The sequence below is a fragment of the Idiotropiscis lumnitzeri genome, chromosome 7 (assembly GCF_059441095.1).
Source record: "Idiotropiscis lumnitzeri isolate Australia: NSW breed Sydney's pygmy pipehorse chromosome 7, RoL_Ilum_1.0, whole genome shotgun sequence".
Taxonomy (NCBI): Eukaryota; Metazoa; Chordata; class Actinopteri; order Syngnathiformes; family Syngnathidae; genus Idiotropiscis; species Idiotropiscis lumnitzeri.
In genome coordinates this window covers 6,117,799-6,133,376 of record NC_142397.1, presented here as the reverse complement: position 1 = coordinate 6,133,376, position 15,578 = coordinate 6,117,799, and the positions used below count along the sequence as shown (strand labels likewise).

At 41.9% G+C, this 15,578-nt stretch overlaps 2 protein-coding genes across 2 annotated transcripts; both read left to right on the top strand.

The window, feature by feature from the left end:
- Window positions 1-836: 836 nt before the first annotated feature.
- On the top strand, window positions 837-2,674 carry LOC148333234 (ADP-ribosylation factor-like protein 14). The gene is made up of 2 exons (XM_088300281.1): window positions 837-1,224; window positions 1,996-2,674. Exons 1-2 carry the CDS (start codon window positions 910-912, stop codon window positions 2,293-2,295), a joined length of 615 nt encoding a protein of 204 aa, XP_088156407.1. The 5' UTR covers window positions 837-909; the 3' UTR covers window positions 2,296-2,674.
- Window positions 2,675-3,055: 381 nt separating this feature from the next.
- kpna4 (karyopherin alpha 4 (importin alpha 3)) lies at window positions 3,056-15,575 on the top strand. Its single transcript, XM_088300282.1, has 17 exons — window positions 3,056-3,308; window positions 6,967-7,011; window positions 7,132-7,221; window positions 9,085-9,114; window positions 9,226-9,278; window positions 9,652-9,747; window positions 10,010-10,095; window positions 10,329-10,415; window positions 10,509-10,678; window positions 11,214-11,258; window positions 11,363-11,494; window positions 11,572-11,700; window positions 12,534-12,638; window positions 12,730-12,801; window positions 12,898-13,060; window positions 13,145-13,236; window positions 13,396-15,575. Exons 1-17 carry the CDS (start codon window positions 3,240-3,242, stop codon window positions 13,489-13,491), a joined length of 1,560 nt encoding a protein of 519 aa, XP_088156408.1. The 5' UTR covers window positions 3,056-3,239; the 3' UTR covers window positions 13,492-15,575.
- Window positions 15,576-15,578: the final 3 nt, after the last annotated feature.

Genomic DNA, 15,578 nt, shown 5'->3' with positions numbered 1-15,578 from the left:
TGCACGTTACCGACTGTGCAAATTTTGAGCTGAGTGTCAAAATTCACAACAGGTGTTTGATGCATGAGTGAACCAACACATTTTCTGGTTCAATTAAACTTGCTATTTAAACAGTCCTTTGCATCATGCTTTTCACATTTTGACATCACGAGACCATTCATGACAGCACTGAGCAATTGATCAACTCGCCTCACCACTGCAAGGCTTCAAACAGGATTTTCGCAAAGGGAAGTGTCAACTGCTTAGAGCACTGGCAGCAAATTGCAAAAAAAAAAAAAAAAAATAGAGAGCCACTGGATGAGTCACAGAAAGCCATAAAAGTGGACATTGGATTTTTTTCACAAACTAAACACCTGTTGTGAATTTTGCCATTCTGCTCCTTGTGCAGCAAGTACTGCTAAAAGTTCTGACCCATTGATCAGTCTGACATGTGAAAGTTTGGAAAAGGTCAAATTAACTTTGTCTGTTAAAGTTATACTACATTTTAGGTTCATCCTGAAATTTTCCCCTTAAGCTAAATATCACATTCATGACTACTGCGAGGCTGGGAAACAAGCCGGATGTCCCAAAAAAGGACTTCCTGTTCTGTTGAGGCTGGATGAATGACAGCCAGGGACAGGTGTGATCTGACTCCAGTAACCGGAGAACAAACTACACGTAAAATTCATGGTTGCACTGTCACTTTTGATATAAATAGCTTTACTGAAAGCTACGTGGGGCCGAGGAGAGTCCCGTCACAACAGAGGGGTGGGATCACTTTAAACTGTGTGTACATAAAGCATAGTGGCCGCATTCTGAGCCTGCAGACAGACAGCACTGCAGGGACCCACTGGGCGCTAGAGAGCTTGGCTTACTCTGCGTTACGCAACGAGTCGAGCCCATTCTAGTTTTTTTGGATCCGACTCAGACATGGGAATGCACGGTTCCAAGCCTCGGAGACAAGCGCAGGTCCTGATGCTGGGCCTGGACCAATCCGGGAAGAGCACCTTGCTGTACAAACTCAAGTACAATGAGAGCGTAGTGACGGTGCCCACCGTGGGCTTCAACGTGGAGACGTTGGAGACGGACAGGAGCAGCCCGGGTCTCACTGTCTGGGACGTGGGCGGCCAGAGGAGGATGAGGCCTCACTGGAAGCATCACTACGCCGACACGGCCGGGCTGGTGTTTGTGGTGGACAGCGCAGACCAAGGGAGACTGGATGAGGCCCGCAAGGAACTCCATCGGGTAATTAAAGCTGATGTTTGGATTTGGATCATTCGTTGTACATAAACTCTCAGGGCTGCATTGCAGGATTGCATCCAAAAGGATGTGACTTGAATTCATGATGCATTTCGCTGAACAAGAATCAGTTTCTATGTAACCCTTTATGTGGGCAACTTCCAGCTTGTCGGCCCAATATGCTACGCAAGAGCTTTTTATCTGGGCCACTGGCAAATTTCTCAATTTTATTTTTTTTAAATTAAATTTTGACGATCAACATTTTTTAATCAATACATTTTGATAAGGTTGCGGAAGTATTAAATTATATAAACTAAGAAGATAAGTAAACTATATAGAAAAAAAGCAATCGATCAACTTGCAACAAAGAATAACTTTATTAACATTGTTTTATTGTCTGTCATAGAAAATATTTGTAATGCATCAAAGTGTCTGAAATCAAAAAATAGATGAGAGCGCCACTGCCACCTAATGTAGTGGATATGTAATTACACTTTATTCTAATATGGCAAAGGGGAAAAAAAAATCATGTTATCAGCCACGCTGACCCTGACATCGACTCTGCCTGCTCAGGGGCCCCGCCTAATCATTAATCTTCTTGGTGAGTAGTGACGTCATACCGCCCTCTATTGGCCAGTCATCGCTACTTAACCCCAACCTCAAATTTAAGGCAAACCCAAACGCCTTAACAAACTACGTAAAATATTGACAAGCACAGATTTTCTGTACTTTTACCGAGAATGTCATGTGACGCAGCCCATAACTGTGCTCCTTTAGGTGCTGAAGTTCGAGAGCCTAAGAGGTGTTCCTCTGGTCGTTCTGTCCAATAAACAGGATCTGGGCGGGGCGCTGAGCCCTGAGGCGGTCTGTCAGAGGCTGGACCTCAGACGAGTATGCGTAGGCCACAGGGCATGGTTCGTCCAGCCCTGCTCTGGTATCACCGGCGCAGGGCTGGAGGAAGGCTTCAGGAGGATGGTGTACCTGATGAAGACGCCGCTGAGACAGACACAAGAGGACATCCAGGTCAAGATGATGAAGTCAAAAAGCTTCAGGATTACGGCCTTGTTATGCGGCTGATGGATGATTTTATTTGATGATTAATCCAATCACATGTTGAGTTCACTCATATCTGCCTGCCTCATCAATATGATCAAATTAAAGTGGGCCATTGGAAGATGGAATATCTCAACAGAGCAGCTGTCTATGCTTGCTGCGACAGATTTCTTTTTTTTAAAAGAGACTCAAGGAGAATATCTTCTCTATGATTCATTTCTTTAGATTGTGACAATAGTGCATGAAGAATCAAAAGGGAGAAACAGCTTCGTGTCATGAAAAGCCTGTTGGGATACTTGAAAAGAAAATGTTGAACATGTTTCATGAAATCATTGTTGTTTGCGTTGTTCTGGATAAACGAGTACAGGTTCTGCTTTGCAGTACATCTATTTAGAAGGACACAAAAAAAATATTTGAATACTAACTTGTTGACTGTTTTGTTGTAACACTGAAACGAATATTTCTATCTGTATTTATGTATTTATTTATTTTATATTTTTAATATAATTTGAAAAAATAAAAAACATTCCGTCACAAAATGTACATGTTAAAACACAATATGTTCGTGGCGTTTGGGTAGCATTAGCAGCATGTAACTACGAACAACAATCATTCGAATATGGTTTCTCGATGCTGTCATTGTCTTTATTCATTCATAATAAATATATCATACAATTTCTTTATTTGATTTGATTTGAACAGCACGGTGTCATAAATAAATACGCGTTGGCGGGGATCTCGCAACAGACCAATGAGAGCAGAGAGTCTTCCCCCACCTTTCCTCTCTGCCACCGGCAATCCCAGCATGCACCGCGGCTGTTCTAGCAGGAGCAAAAAATAGTCCGTTAACGAGCCAGTGAGAGAGAGCAAAATAGAGCGAGGGAGGCCGAGAAAAGGGAACGAAGAGAAAACGCTAGCTTAACTTGGCTAATTCCACGAGTGAAATAAACTGCGCCGCAACCGCTAGCATGGCCGACAACGACAAAATGGACAACCAGCGACTGAAGAATTTCAAGAACAAGGGTCGGGATTTGGAGGTAAAAAAAAATAATAAGAAGAAAGAATCACGTCTTTTTTATTATTTAATTTTTAAACAGGGACACCGCGGCTCCACAGCTCACCGCCAACTTCGTCTCCTAGGCTTCCCTGTGACGTCGTTTCTAATTTGCAAAATCGGGAACTTTGCCCCCAGGCTTCAACTTGGGCCTCCGCGGAGATCTTTGTTTTATACCCCGACTTCTTCCAGTTGAGTTTAGCGCTTTCGCCTCGGTCCCTTTGCCCTATTTAGACCGTTTACTGAGTCAAGTATCCGAGAGCATCCGCTGGATCGGCTAGCTCGCTGCTAGCCAGGCCCACGGTGGGCACGCTTGCTCCAGTGCGGCAACCGAGCGTTTGAACTCGAAGTGTACTGCTGCAAAACGCTTTCAAAATACACTCGGGAGCGCATATACGCGGAGGAAATGTAGACATTCGGTCGTGTCTTCTCGATGAGGAAGTTAATACTGGGGCGTATTAACGTCACGTCGAAAGCTGTAGTTTAGCTAGCGTCTGTTAAGCTTGGAAGCCGCAACCCCCCTCCCGCAGTTTTAGCATAAAAACAATGGCGGGGGGGGGTTATCATTTACCCCTTCTCGGCCTTTTTATCGCGGTTTTACTTAAGTATGCGGATGTATAACTTGGCTAAAACCAACGATTGTTGTAATTCGGCAATGTGACATGGATGGAGCTAAGCTAAGCTAGCTCCCGATAGACATGATTTACAAGATTTCGCACTGTATTGATGGCGTTGCACAACACTCGCCGACCATTGTTTTGTTTATAAGGGGTGTCCTGTTTTGAGTATGTATATGCGCAGCATGTACTGATTCATCCTGTTTGACAAGTAGTTTGTATTTTTTCGTGCTGCAGCGCGGTAGGCCGGTGCACGGCAGCTGTCTTGTGAATGACTCTTCATCACAGTCATTGGTGAACACTGCAAGCAACGACAGTCCAGATCCATAAATTTTGGGGCATCGACACTGTCACCTTTTGCGTTCTAAATACCTGCAGAATGGCTTTGAAATGAAACTTACACGTTTTGATTTAATGGTTGGCTTTCAGCTGTAATATAAGCTTAATTACATCCAAATCATGAGTGTATTTACATCCAAATCAGGTTAACATTGTATGATTTACAGCAGTTTGCTTACTTTTTTTTAAAAGCCCTAAAGTTATGGGACAATTGGCTGTCCACCTGTCCTATGATTAAGTTTGCATTTATTGGGTATTTATCGACAATGTCACTGTTGACAAAAGCAGCGGGGTGAATTATTTCGTGATTTTCATTCATTATCTGCTCATATTCAGCCTAATTCTTCAGAACTCATGTGATGACGTTTCACAGTGCTCATGGAGAATGACCCACCCAAAGCATACTACGAAAGCAACCAAATAGTTTTTTTTCAAGGCAAAAGGCCCCGTCCATCACCTGACCAAAATCAGACTGAGCGTGTTTCATTTTCTGAAGACATTAACTAAAGCAAAAATGCCCCAGGAAAAAGTAGCAACTAAGTATTAGCAGGGATGAAGTCCAACATCTGCTAATGTCTGCGTTCCAGACTTGAAGCTTTAATTGATTGCAAAGGATTTGCAACCAAGTATTAAAAAAATAACGTTTGATTGATTATTAATTTGTCTTTATTACTTTTGATCCCTTAATAGGCATGTATACAAACATTTGTAATTCCTACACAGTTCACCGGATTTGCATGTAAACATCCTCAAATTAAAGTTGAAGGTCTGCAATTAAAGCACATATGATGTGTTTCATTTCAAATCCATTGTGAGAATTGTGCTCATTTCCTGATATTTATGGACCAGACTCTGCTCACCCGTGCACCACAAGCCATTGTGAATTGTAATCATTTGGACACATTGCTGCTTTTATAACTCATGTGATTAGGCAAGATGGGCTTGCGAGGCGACACTCGCCTGACATGCAAGTGGTACCAATATATTATATTTAGTGTTCAGCTCACACTCCACTTAGTTTTTCCAAGCCAAAAAAAAAAAAACGGCATATGTAAACATGCCAGAATGCATTGATGCAATTTGGACAAAATGTTTTATCCCAATACAAGATCAGGTAAAAAAAATTGTCTGATATTTAATTAAAAAAAAAAAAAAGTTTTTATTACATGCAAACATTCTCCAACCCAAGACAAAGATAATGCCAAAACTTAGCAGATTTTGAAGATTTTTCTCTCTTTAGTAAAGTTAAACAAATAACTGCAGTCAAAATAATAAAACTGTCAAATGTGCTGTGTATAATTCATATCTTTATTGTTGTAAGCATTAAGGGACCAAATATAGAAGTTACTTTATTCATAATATATTTTTGTTAAACTTTATTGTAATTTTCTTCAGGCCTAAAAAAAAATCCATGTCTGTCGGGCCCTGATCCCAATAACTATATATATCCGGAAATTGTATTTTTCCTTAAAATCCCATGATATTAATGTAACTTTTTCTCTTATCATAATTTATTTTAAAACAGTGCTATAAGTGATTTTTCATGCCTTGTTAAAGCATGTGAAATGGCTGGTCAGTCACACAAGCTGAGTCATTTTATAGCTTTAGTGATCGCTGTGTTTGGGTGCCACACTTGAGGCGGCTGCCGCGTGCTGTTAAAGAGGTCCAGCTAGCCTCACTCCTATTGCTCAAGACTTGGAAGTACAGCGGAGACCAAATCTGCTCAGAGACGGTGGCTTACCTCCAATTCGATTGCATTAGTGTGTTTTAGTAATGAAAGTAGAAACAAATTGTGGTTCCAAAACTCAAAGTAACATTTCACCATAACTGTCATGCAAGTTTCAAGCTCTTTATTTCAGGAGTGAAGGGGATTGATGTCATAGGTCTATTTAATTTGGAACCCTATAATAGCCACACATTTGTAAAAAGTTGTTAACTACTTTGACAACACTTAATACGTCTTGTTGAAAAACAACCTAAACAAAGAGTAATCTAGTTTGTTATTACACATAAATCTACGTTATAAAATCATCTATCTTTAAATATGTGTACTTAATAATGACATTTGTCGACAAGGTCATTTGATGGAACTGTTATTCAGAATCAGAATCAGAAATCCCTTTATTGTCATTGTACTCAAGTGTGCAACGAGATTAGAGAGCTCCCCTCTCCAGTGCAATACAACAATAATAAAGCAATACACGGAATTGACCTGGATGGCACTATTTACACACTCAGCTTTAAGCCACGGTAGAAAAAAACAATAATAAAATAAAAACATAGTGAAACATAAATCAAACCTACCAACCTGTTATAATTGTATACACCACAAAGACAAGAGATTTAATGAAATTGAAACTTTATTGTAATTCACAAATAATTTTCTGTCTTTTTTTAAACGATATATTTTCAATCGGGGGGCGAGGCTGGCCTACGAATTCTGAAATTCTGCATATATTTGACGTTGAAATGCATTGGTGAGGGGAATAAAAAAAATATGCATTTTATCTTTTTTCTAAATTAATCAGTAATCTGTTTTTGTTTCTGCCCAAAATTTCAAAATTCGGTCTGTCGTGGCCTTCTTAAAACCAAGACTGGGAAAGCGTTTATCTTTGCAGCCTTGGCTCAAATGGTGGACTGTGTTCTGGTGCGATGCTCACGCTAATAATACTTTTGTCTCCCCAGTCCATGAGAAGACAGAGGACGGAGGTAGTGGTGGAGCTGCGAAAGGTAATTAGTTGTTTACTTTAATCTGATCTTTAAAATCTGCACAATATCGCCAATCTCAAATGATGCACTGTTGTTCAGATTGAGAAAAGATGCATGAGATTTTGTTTTGCTGCTCAACAGAACAAAAGGGATGAGCACCTCCTGAAGAGAAGAAACGTCCCCCACGAGGACCTTTGCGAGGATTCCGATGCGGACGGAGATTTCAGATCGGTAGGGAGCGTTCCTATGTCACTGGAGAATTGGCATTATTTTCAGAATTTGCTTTGTGTTGCAACTGTTCGTCCAATGAGAAGTTTAGACAGGATATTTATTTTTTTTTGCCTTTCCCTCTTTGCACTCCTTTTGTGGCCATATGTCGTTGTTAATATATTTGCAAAAAATGCTTCTAAGCATAATTATAAAGCAAAGAACATTAAGTACGGCGATCATGGACTGTGCCTTCTTAGACCATTTGTTTCCTTGAATTGTTATTAGTCAGGACTGTCATAAATCGGTCATTTGAAATTAATATACTGTACTTTTCGGCTCATAAGGCGCTCTTAAAATCCTTTAAGTTTCTCAAAAAATGGACAGTGCGACTCATAATGCGGTGCGGCCTATGTATGGATACATGCTGGCTATAAATTTCGTCTTTAATTCAAATTTCTTCCTATTATATTCACATTGTCATTCTCATTCGCACCTAATCGCCGGCAGGCGTTTATTGGTTTTCGTCATACCGGAACTAGGACTACAAATGAAGAGAGCGTAACATTTCAAGGAATGTAGCCACGTGATTCAACACACCAAGTAGCGTTTAAATGTGCCTGCCATATATCCGTTAGAAGTTCCATTAAATGAACTTGTCAGCTTGTTCTGAAGGCCCGACTGTGATGTCCCAGTCTAGTACAGGCACCATGTCCAAGGAGAACATAAATAAGATGATAGGAATAAGAAGAATCTCATTGTGGGGATGGATACTGTTTCCAAGTAAATGGATGCTTGTTGCGTTGGCACTATGTGCCGAGCTGTAAATAAAATGAATGGATGAAAAAAAAGGACCCCGGATAGGCGCAAGGATATTACACTCACTACTATAATCCAACAGTAGCGACAAGGGAAATCTCGCAGTAGGTGACCTGAGACAGAAATGATCGTTCTGCTAAATGGCTGACAGCAACTCCTTGCAAGTGTTTTGTACTTGACTGTCCTGTCGAAAGTGCACCAGAAAACATGTGAGGGAATAATTGCTTTAATTTCTGTTTTGTTTTCATTTCCACTGAACATATCCGTATCTCTCAGGGAAGTAATTTGGTTTGTTACACAATGCAAGAAATTCACCAAACAGAGGCTTGTAATGTAAAGGAAAATATAATAAACACATAAACTGGGGCACTCTTTGTAATGGCACAACTACATGCGATGGCATTTTGTTTCCCGGATCACTTCCTACCTCCGTGTGCTCATTATTGTTAGCATGTTTTTGTAATTGATAATCCGGCGTCCCCATGATGAGAAAGAAGAGGGGAAAGAAAGCGCGGCGCTTGGTGGCATCAAAGAGGCCACTCAGCACTTGAGAGATTCAATCTGCCTGACTGCTCAGTGCTATTGAGTGGGCGGAATACAAATGGCCTACTTAATCATATATCAACAATGACACATCACCGGCGCGCAGGCGGGGAGGGTCTTTTTGTGGGCCAAGTCGGCTGGCTGCCCCATTTAAAGTACTTTAGCTAGCTTTTTTTTTTTTTGTTTGTTTTGTGCGTCCGATTTTTACTTTCAAGTCAATGACTACTCAATTTTAATTTCCCTGGTGCTGCTTTTTTTTTGTAGCTGCTCAGCTTTTTATTCATCTCTTACATTACATTTCAATTGACATTTTCTACTTGGATGTCATTGGGTCAATGCAGTTTTATTTTGGGATCAGCAATGTCATTTGGTGAAGGATCATTTTTTTTGCACAATAACATCCACTCGGTTCATTTGTTGTTCCTCATCCCAGTCTTCACCAAAACTTCCTTCCTGCCTGTCATTGCATGCAAAATCAATTTGAGGAAGTATACTCTTGACTAATGACTTAATGTCCTTTTTCAGCAAAACACCTCTCTTGAAGCAATAGTGCAAGTAAGTTTTCAAGTTTGATTTATTTCCTTGCTTACTCCGTTATAATCGGTGCAAAGTCTATGCTTCTGAATTAAACATGAATGTAATAACTGTTCCTATTTTGCATTGTAGAATGCCACCAGTGATAACCAGGGCATCCAGCTGAGTGCTGTTCAGGCTGCCAGGTATGAGCACGCCCATATATCTCTAGACCTGAATGTTGCTCTGGTTTTCAGCAGGAGAGATTAATCGACTTTTTTTTCTTTCATCTGTTGGTGTCCAGAAAGGGGGTGAGAGTTTGGAACTCTCCCAATTGCAAAATGTATCGATTGTCTCCATTGCCATTACTTCTTAGAGCACATCCCATATTTTTGTACTTGTACCTTCCGACTCTGCAAGACATCCGCACAAGAAACATGTCACACATCTGGTGTTTCTGCGTTGACATTGTTCAAATTCTCCAAATGCTTTGACTTGTTGTGCAGTCCTGTCAGCATGTGTCACATTGTCTGAGTACATGAACAATGGAATGTTGACTACATGTCTCTCTTTATGTAGGAAATTGTTGTCCAGTGACCGCAATCCTCCCATAGACGACTTGATCAAGTCTGGGATCCTTCCTATTCTCGTCCACTGTCTGGACAGGGATGACAAGTAAGTCGACACGAGTCCTGCGTGTATTAATTCTGAAGTAGTTTGGCTATGCATTGTTAGTTTTGTACGCTTCAAAGATATGCAAATGCCAGCGGCGCCCCGCTCACCGGAGATGCGAACGGTGATGCAAGTATGCAAATGTGTTCCAGCTTTCACCTTCCAGGAATGGCATCACGCACAAATGACTCATCAGCACACGCTTATTATTAATATCTGATGTTGTCAAACGTTGCCTTTCGCTGTTTTTTTTCCCCTTCTGCAGCCCTTCTCTGCAGTTTGAGGCAGCCTGGGCTCTAACCAACATTGCGTCTGGCACCTCCGAGCAGACCCAAGCTGTCGTGGAGTCCAGTAAGTTTGACACTTATTTTCTAGGGGGTGGGGGAGGTCCTAGGTTTATGGTGTTGCTGACATTTTGGCGTAACGGACAACACACGACGTCAGAATACATCACAACATAGCACAAAAAGTCACCATCAGTTACCGACGTACTAACCTTTTCAATTTGTTTCATATTTATGGCCTAAATGTGTTTTTCTTACAAATATTTAACACGTCTCACTCACTAAAATGTTTGCATGCAGACGCTGTGCCGCGCTTCCTGAGGCTGCTTCACTCTCCTCATCAAAACGTGTGCGAACAGGCGGTCTGGGCTTTGGGCAACATCATTGGTGAGCTGCCGGCGACAGGAGCAAGTTTGCCATATTTGGGATAACCTGTAAGATTAAAGGTCAAACTGACGCGCCTACGTGTCTCCTCGTCAGGTGACGGCCCGCAATGCAGAGACTATGTGATCGGCTTGGGCGTCGTCAAGCCATTGCTGTCTTTCATCAGTCCTTCCATCCCAATCACCTTCCTCCGCAATGTCACCTGGGTTATGGTTAATCTGTGCCGCCATAAAGATCCTCCACCACCCATGGAGACCATCCAAGAGGTTTGTGGGATTGATTTTGATTTTTTTTTTTTCTCTCCTCCCCTCAATCCCAAGATTACCATTCTATCAAAGGGCTAAAAAATGACACATGCTTTGTCAATCTGTTATATTGAAAAAAAAAACAAAAAAAAAAAAAACATTGTAGACTTTTGTAATACAGACTTTGTAAAGCATGTTGATTGCGCTTTTTTTGGTTATGCAAAAAAAAGGCGAGGACAAACAAGACATTAATTTAAAGTGTTTGTGTAGCTATCTGATTCTGTGTCAAAACAGCAGAAAAGGAAAATCTCAATCAGTGTTTCAGTATACAGTATGTGAATAAAATGGACTTAGGTGATGTTGAGCACATACTCCAAGACCTATTTAATAAATGAGTTCTTAACTTTGATCGACATAGCTTTAAAAGTATTACATTTAGCATCTTTAAACCCAAAGATGAAATAACTCATGAAGTTCTCACTATTTGAGTTATAACGGATCTTTCAGAAATGTTTTCCCTTTTGACCACCTCATAATTTACTTTTTGAATCCGTAGATCCTGCCAGCGCTGCGTGTGCTGATCCACCACACTGACGTCAGTGTGAGTAAACTCTAGTTTGACTGTTCAACGAAGTCTTGCTGCAAGGTGATGGAGTTCATTTGATTCCTAAAATAACCCCTCCACCCACCCCTCCTTGCTTCCAGATCTTGGTAGATACCGTGTGGGCTCTGTCCTATCTGACGGACGCTGGGAACGAGCAGATCCAAATGGTGATTGACTCTGGCATTGTCCCTCACCTGGTCCCGCTGCTCAGCCACCAGGAGGTCAAAGTCCAGGTATGGGAAAGATATAAAATTACAGTTTTATTTATTTAATTATTTATGCAGTACTGACCTAATACCCTTTCATCTAGACCGCTGCCCTAAGGGCTGTGGGCAACATTGTGACTGGGACAGATGAGCAGACACAGGTGGTGCTCAACTGCGAAGCTCTCAACCACTTCCCTGCCCTCCTGTCACACCCGAAGGAGAAAATTAACAAGGTAACACGCTCATGCGCACGTCTGGCTGCGGCGTTCTACAGCATGACGTCGCTGGAAGTGATGACATCTGAGACGTGCTTGTGTGAAAGTTGCGTGAATGTTTTAGGTGGGTGAAATAACATTATTAAATTTAGATTAGACATCGCATGGAAGACCACGAGGACGACGACGAGCACCACAATAGTTGTAGTTGGTTAAGCACTGGTTAAAGTGGGGAAAGTAGCTGGTGTGTGTTTTGGCGACTGATTGTGTTAACTTAGTTAAATGGGTCGGTGGCAAGAGAGTGCTGAGAATCAGCCCTGCTGATATCGGAGTGCATCTGAGGCCAGTCAACTTTCAAATGGAGGCCCATCTCGGATGGCTTGTGACATGGCCGATGATTAGAGCCTCAACACCGCTCTCACCCCACCCACAGCACACAAGTCTCTTCCAGGCATCCACTCTTAACGTGGATGTCTGGATTCTGATCCAGCTCAGACGCACTGTAGAACGAGCGATACAATTGTGAAATGTTTTCAGACGTGTTGTAGATTCCTAAGACATTTTGCGCGTTCACCAAATACCAAACCGCATAGAATGCAAGGGTCCTTGGTTTACAAGTCTGAACAACATGCAATGTACTTGCTCAAGCCGCAGTGTACAAAAACGTAGTCATGCCTCATGCGGCGTAAGACACACTTAGTTTGAATCAATGAGGACCCCTGCATGTGTTTTTCAAATAAAAATTATGTACATCGTGAGGACAAGCGGCCTGGATACGTAATGGATGAATGTACCCATTTTTCTGTGGACATACCCTGTCACCTGTTATTTGTGCCTTTTTCGTCCTGTAGGAGGCAGTGTGGTTCCTGTCAAACATCACAGCCGGAAATCAGCAGCAGGTGCAGGCGGTCATTGATGCAAAGCTTGTCCCCATGATCATTCACCTTCTTGACAAGGTTCACCCCTCTGATGGTTTTATGAATTTTAGAAACGCGTGGCATAGACCATGACTACTTCAAAAAATGCTTACTTGTGATATCAATTTAGGGTGACTTTGGAACCCAAAAGGAGGCAGCCTGGGCCATCAGCAATCTGACAATAAGTGGGAGGAAAGATCAGGTACGTGTTTTCGGGGTTTAGACAAGATCCCCCCCCCCTAAAGGACAGTGTAGTAAAACAAACTAACTTTTATTTCCTCTCTTGTGGTACCTTCAGGTGTCGCATCTGATCGAGAAGCAGGTCATCCCTCCGTTCTGCAACCTGCTCACGGTGAAGGACGCCCAAGTGGTGCAGGTGGTCTTGGACGGCCTCAGCAATATCCTGAAGATGGCTGACGACAAGGCTGAAACAATTGCTAATCTCATCGAGGAGTGTGGAGGTGGGCTCCACTTTAATCGTGATATTAAGCAATATTATTTATTTTTTTTTGGAATTTATGTTCATATGCGATTTGTCTGTACAGGTTTGGAGAAAGTGGAACAGCTGCAGAATCATGAAAATGGCGATATCTACAAGCTAGCATATCAAATTATTGATCAGTTCTTCTCATCTGATGTAAGTTGACTTATTTGTCTGGTGTTAAACATCACCCTTACCCTCTGGTGGCTCACCAACTCTATTACTACTACTTCCCCGCCTTTTTTTCAGTTTTTTTTTTCGTGCATGGTCCAAGTGTCACAATTCTGATTATTGCTCTTTGTCTGTCTGACTCAGATTGACGAAGACAACAGCCTGGTCCCCGAAGCCATCCAGGGTGGAACTTACGGCTTCAACTCCGCCAACGTGCCAACCGAGGGATTCCAGTTCTAGACATCTGGGGTATTCTGGAGTTTTGTTCACGATGCAGCACTCTGTTCAACATAAACAAAATTAGGCGAGAGAGAGCGAGTGTGAGAGAATTTTGATCCATTGTGCTTGGCTCGTGGGATCCATGGCTGCATCTTATCTGAGAGAGAATAATGTGTGGATTTCATTTGGCATTCCCGGGGGAAAGCAGCCCAAATGACGTTTGAGTTGGCGAGTGGGTGCGAGTGAGAATGAGTGGCTACATGTTGCAAACAAACAAAAAAAAAAACTGAAAAAAAAAACCCGAAATCAAAACCACCTACATCGAATTATGTCAAGAGACATGGCGACGCGACAACTTCCGCAATGGAAGCAACGACTTCAACTACTTGACGTCCGCCCGAGGAGAACACAATAACACGGCGAACTCTTAATTATGAACGGAGACGAAAGGAGCAATCATCACAATTCTCGAGGGCGCCACCTCCCCCCAATCGGCCACACTATCAGACGTGTGTGTGAATGGAGCCATTGCGTATGAATGTCTGGACTCAGCGCTGAGGAGCCAGGTTCATCTCCTCCTAACAGGACATCCAGACGGGACACCCTCCTCCCCTCCTCCCCCCGGGGAGGGGTGGGGCAGGAGTCCGACTGTGTGTCACGTGTGCGAGCGAGCGAGCGAATGGGCGGATGGGTTGTGTGTGCGTGACTGGGAGTGTGCGAGGACGCATGCAGGAGATGGCAAGGAGATAAATATGTGACATCTTGAGCGAGGAAACGCAGCAAGGTTTAGAAAAGGAGAGAGAAATTCAGCCTTTGAGGCTGAACCTCAAATCCCTGAAACGAAGAACTTTGGATACGGGAAGAAGAAACAAACAAAAAGAAAATCAGTGCAAGGAATATTTTCGTTTTCAATTATTATTAAGTTGCTATTAATTGACACTGGACATTGTGAATGGCAGATGCACAAAAGCGGTGCATTCTAATATGAAGATGCATTCGGTGGCTTTGGGGGCTTTTTTTTTTTTTTTTGGCCTTTGGCGTGTTCCTTTTTATGCATTTTTACCCCCATACCCTTCATCTTTTTTTCTTAGCTTCTGTAAAGGCGTACATCACGACGCACCCTGCCATCCCAACCCTAAAGCTATGTCACCACATACGTGCTTGATGCTGTGAAATTGACACCTTTGTAGTCGCCAATTAAATGATTGGCTAAATTTTAATTGAAGTCCAGCAAAACCACTGCTTTGCAGTTTTGTTGCCATAGCTTTGACTTATAATGAAAGAGCGAAGTGAACATTGGTCATTTTCACATTGGATTGTGAATCTCATTACCCTTGCATGTACTCAAGGATGGCACAGTTTCTTTTTTTAGGCTCTTTTCGTTTCCTTAGGCTGTGGACACAGTGTAATTTTTATTTTAAGTAAACTGTGCTTAAATGTTACATGTTTGCCCTTCCCGACCCCATTCACCCCTTAATGTCCCACTTGCTAAATACTCTGTATGGTTTTGCACATGTATTGCAAAATGAGGCTTTTGGTTGGTCTGACCTGCCAGCGGCCTCAACGATATGCATCACTTTGACCACAGTCTTTGTCATTCAAGAGTCATCCCAGGATGTTTATTTTAATGATCATAGAGAAAAAGAAGTATTTTTTTCTGTACTATCTCAGACTATGAGGGAAGCTGAGCTCATGTTTTTTTTTTTTTTTTTTTTGGTAAAGGTCCAAAGGGTGGTCAACTGTCGTTTAGTGGAACCTTTCAATAAAACATGAACAAATGTGCAGTATCTTAACTACATTTGGGAGTTATTTAGCCCCATGATCATATTTCCTTCCAGCTAAATGTACAAACTTAACTACTCCAGGTTTGTGTTCAACTTGAGACACTGTAATAAGAAGGATAATTACATTTTGTGATCATGACGTTTCTGTTGGACATAGGGGGGGTTTTTTCCCCCAGCATTCCGCGTTAGAAGAGATGTGTTTTCAAATCTTTACAAAAATTAAGAACTATGACACTGAAAATAAGGTGGTTAACCCAAATGTTTTTGGGGAGGTAGGTTACAGCTTGGGTTGTCTGAAAAAAATAAATAGTGAACCCCACAGTG

Excerpts from the sequence above, each read along its gene's own strand:
- kpna4 (XM_088300282.1), top strand. The coding sequence starts at position 3,240 with ATGGCCGACAACGACAAAATGGACAACCAGCGACTGAAGAATTTCAAG. Across the intron at positions 3,309-6,966 it reads ACAAGGGTCGGGATTTGGAG|TCCATGAGAAGACAGAGGAC; the intron begins GTAAAAAAAAAT and ends TTGTCTCCCCAG. Across the intron at positions 10,416-10,508 it reads GGCTTTGGGCAACATCATTG|GTGACGGCCCGCAATGCAGA; the intron begins GTGAGCTGCCGG and ends TCTCCTCGTCAG.
- LOC148333234 (XM_088300281.1), top strand. The coding sequence starts at position 910 with ATGGGAATGCACGGTTCCAAGCCTCGGAGACAAGCGCAGGTCCTGATG. Across the intron at positions 1,225-1,995 it reads CCCGCAAGGAACTCCATCGG|GTGCTGAAGTTCGAGAGCCT; the intron begins GTAATTAAAGCT and ends GTGCTCCTTTAG.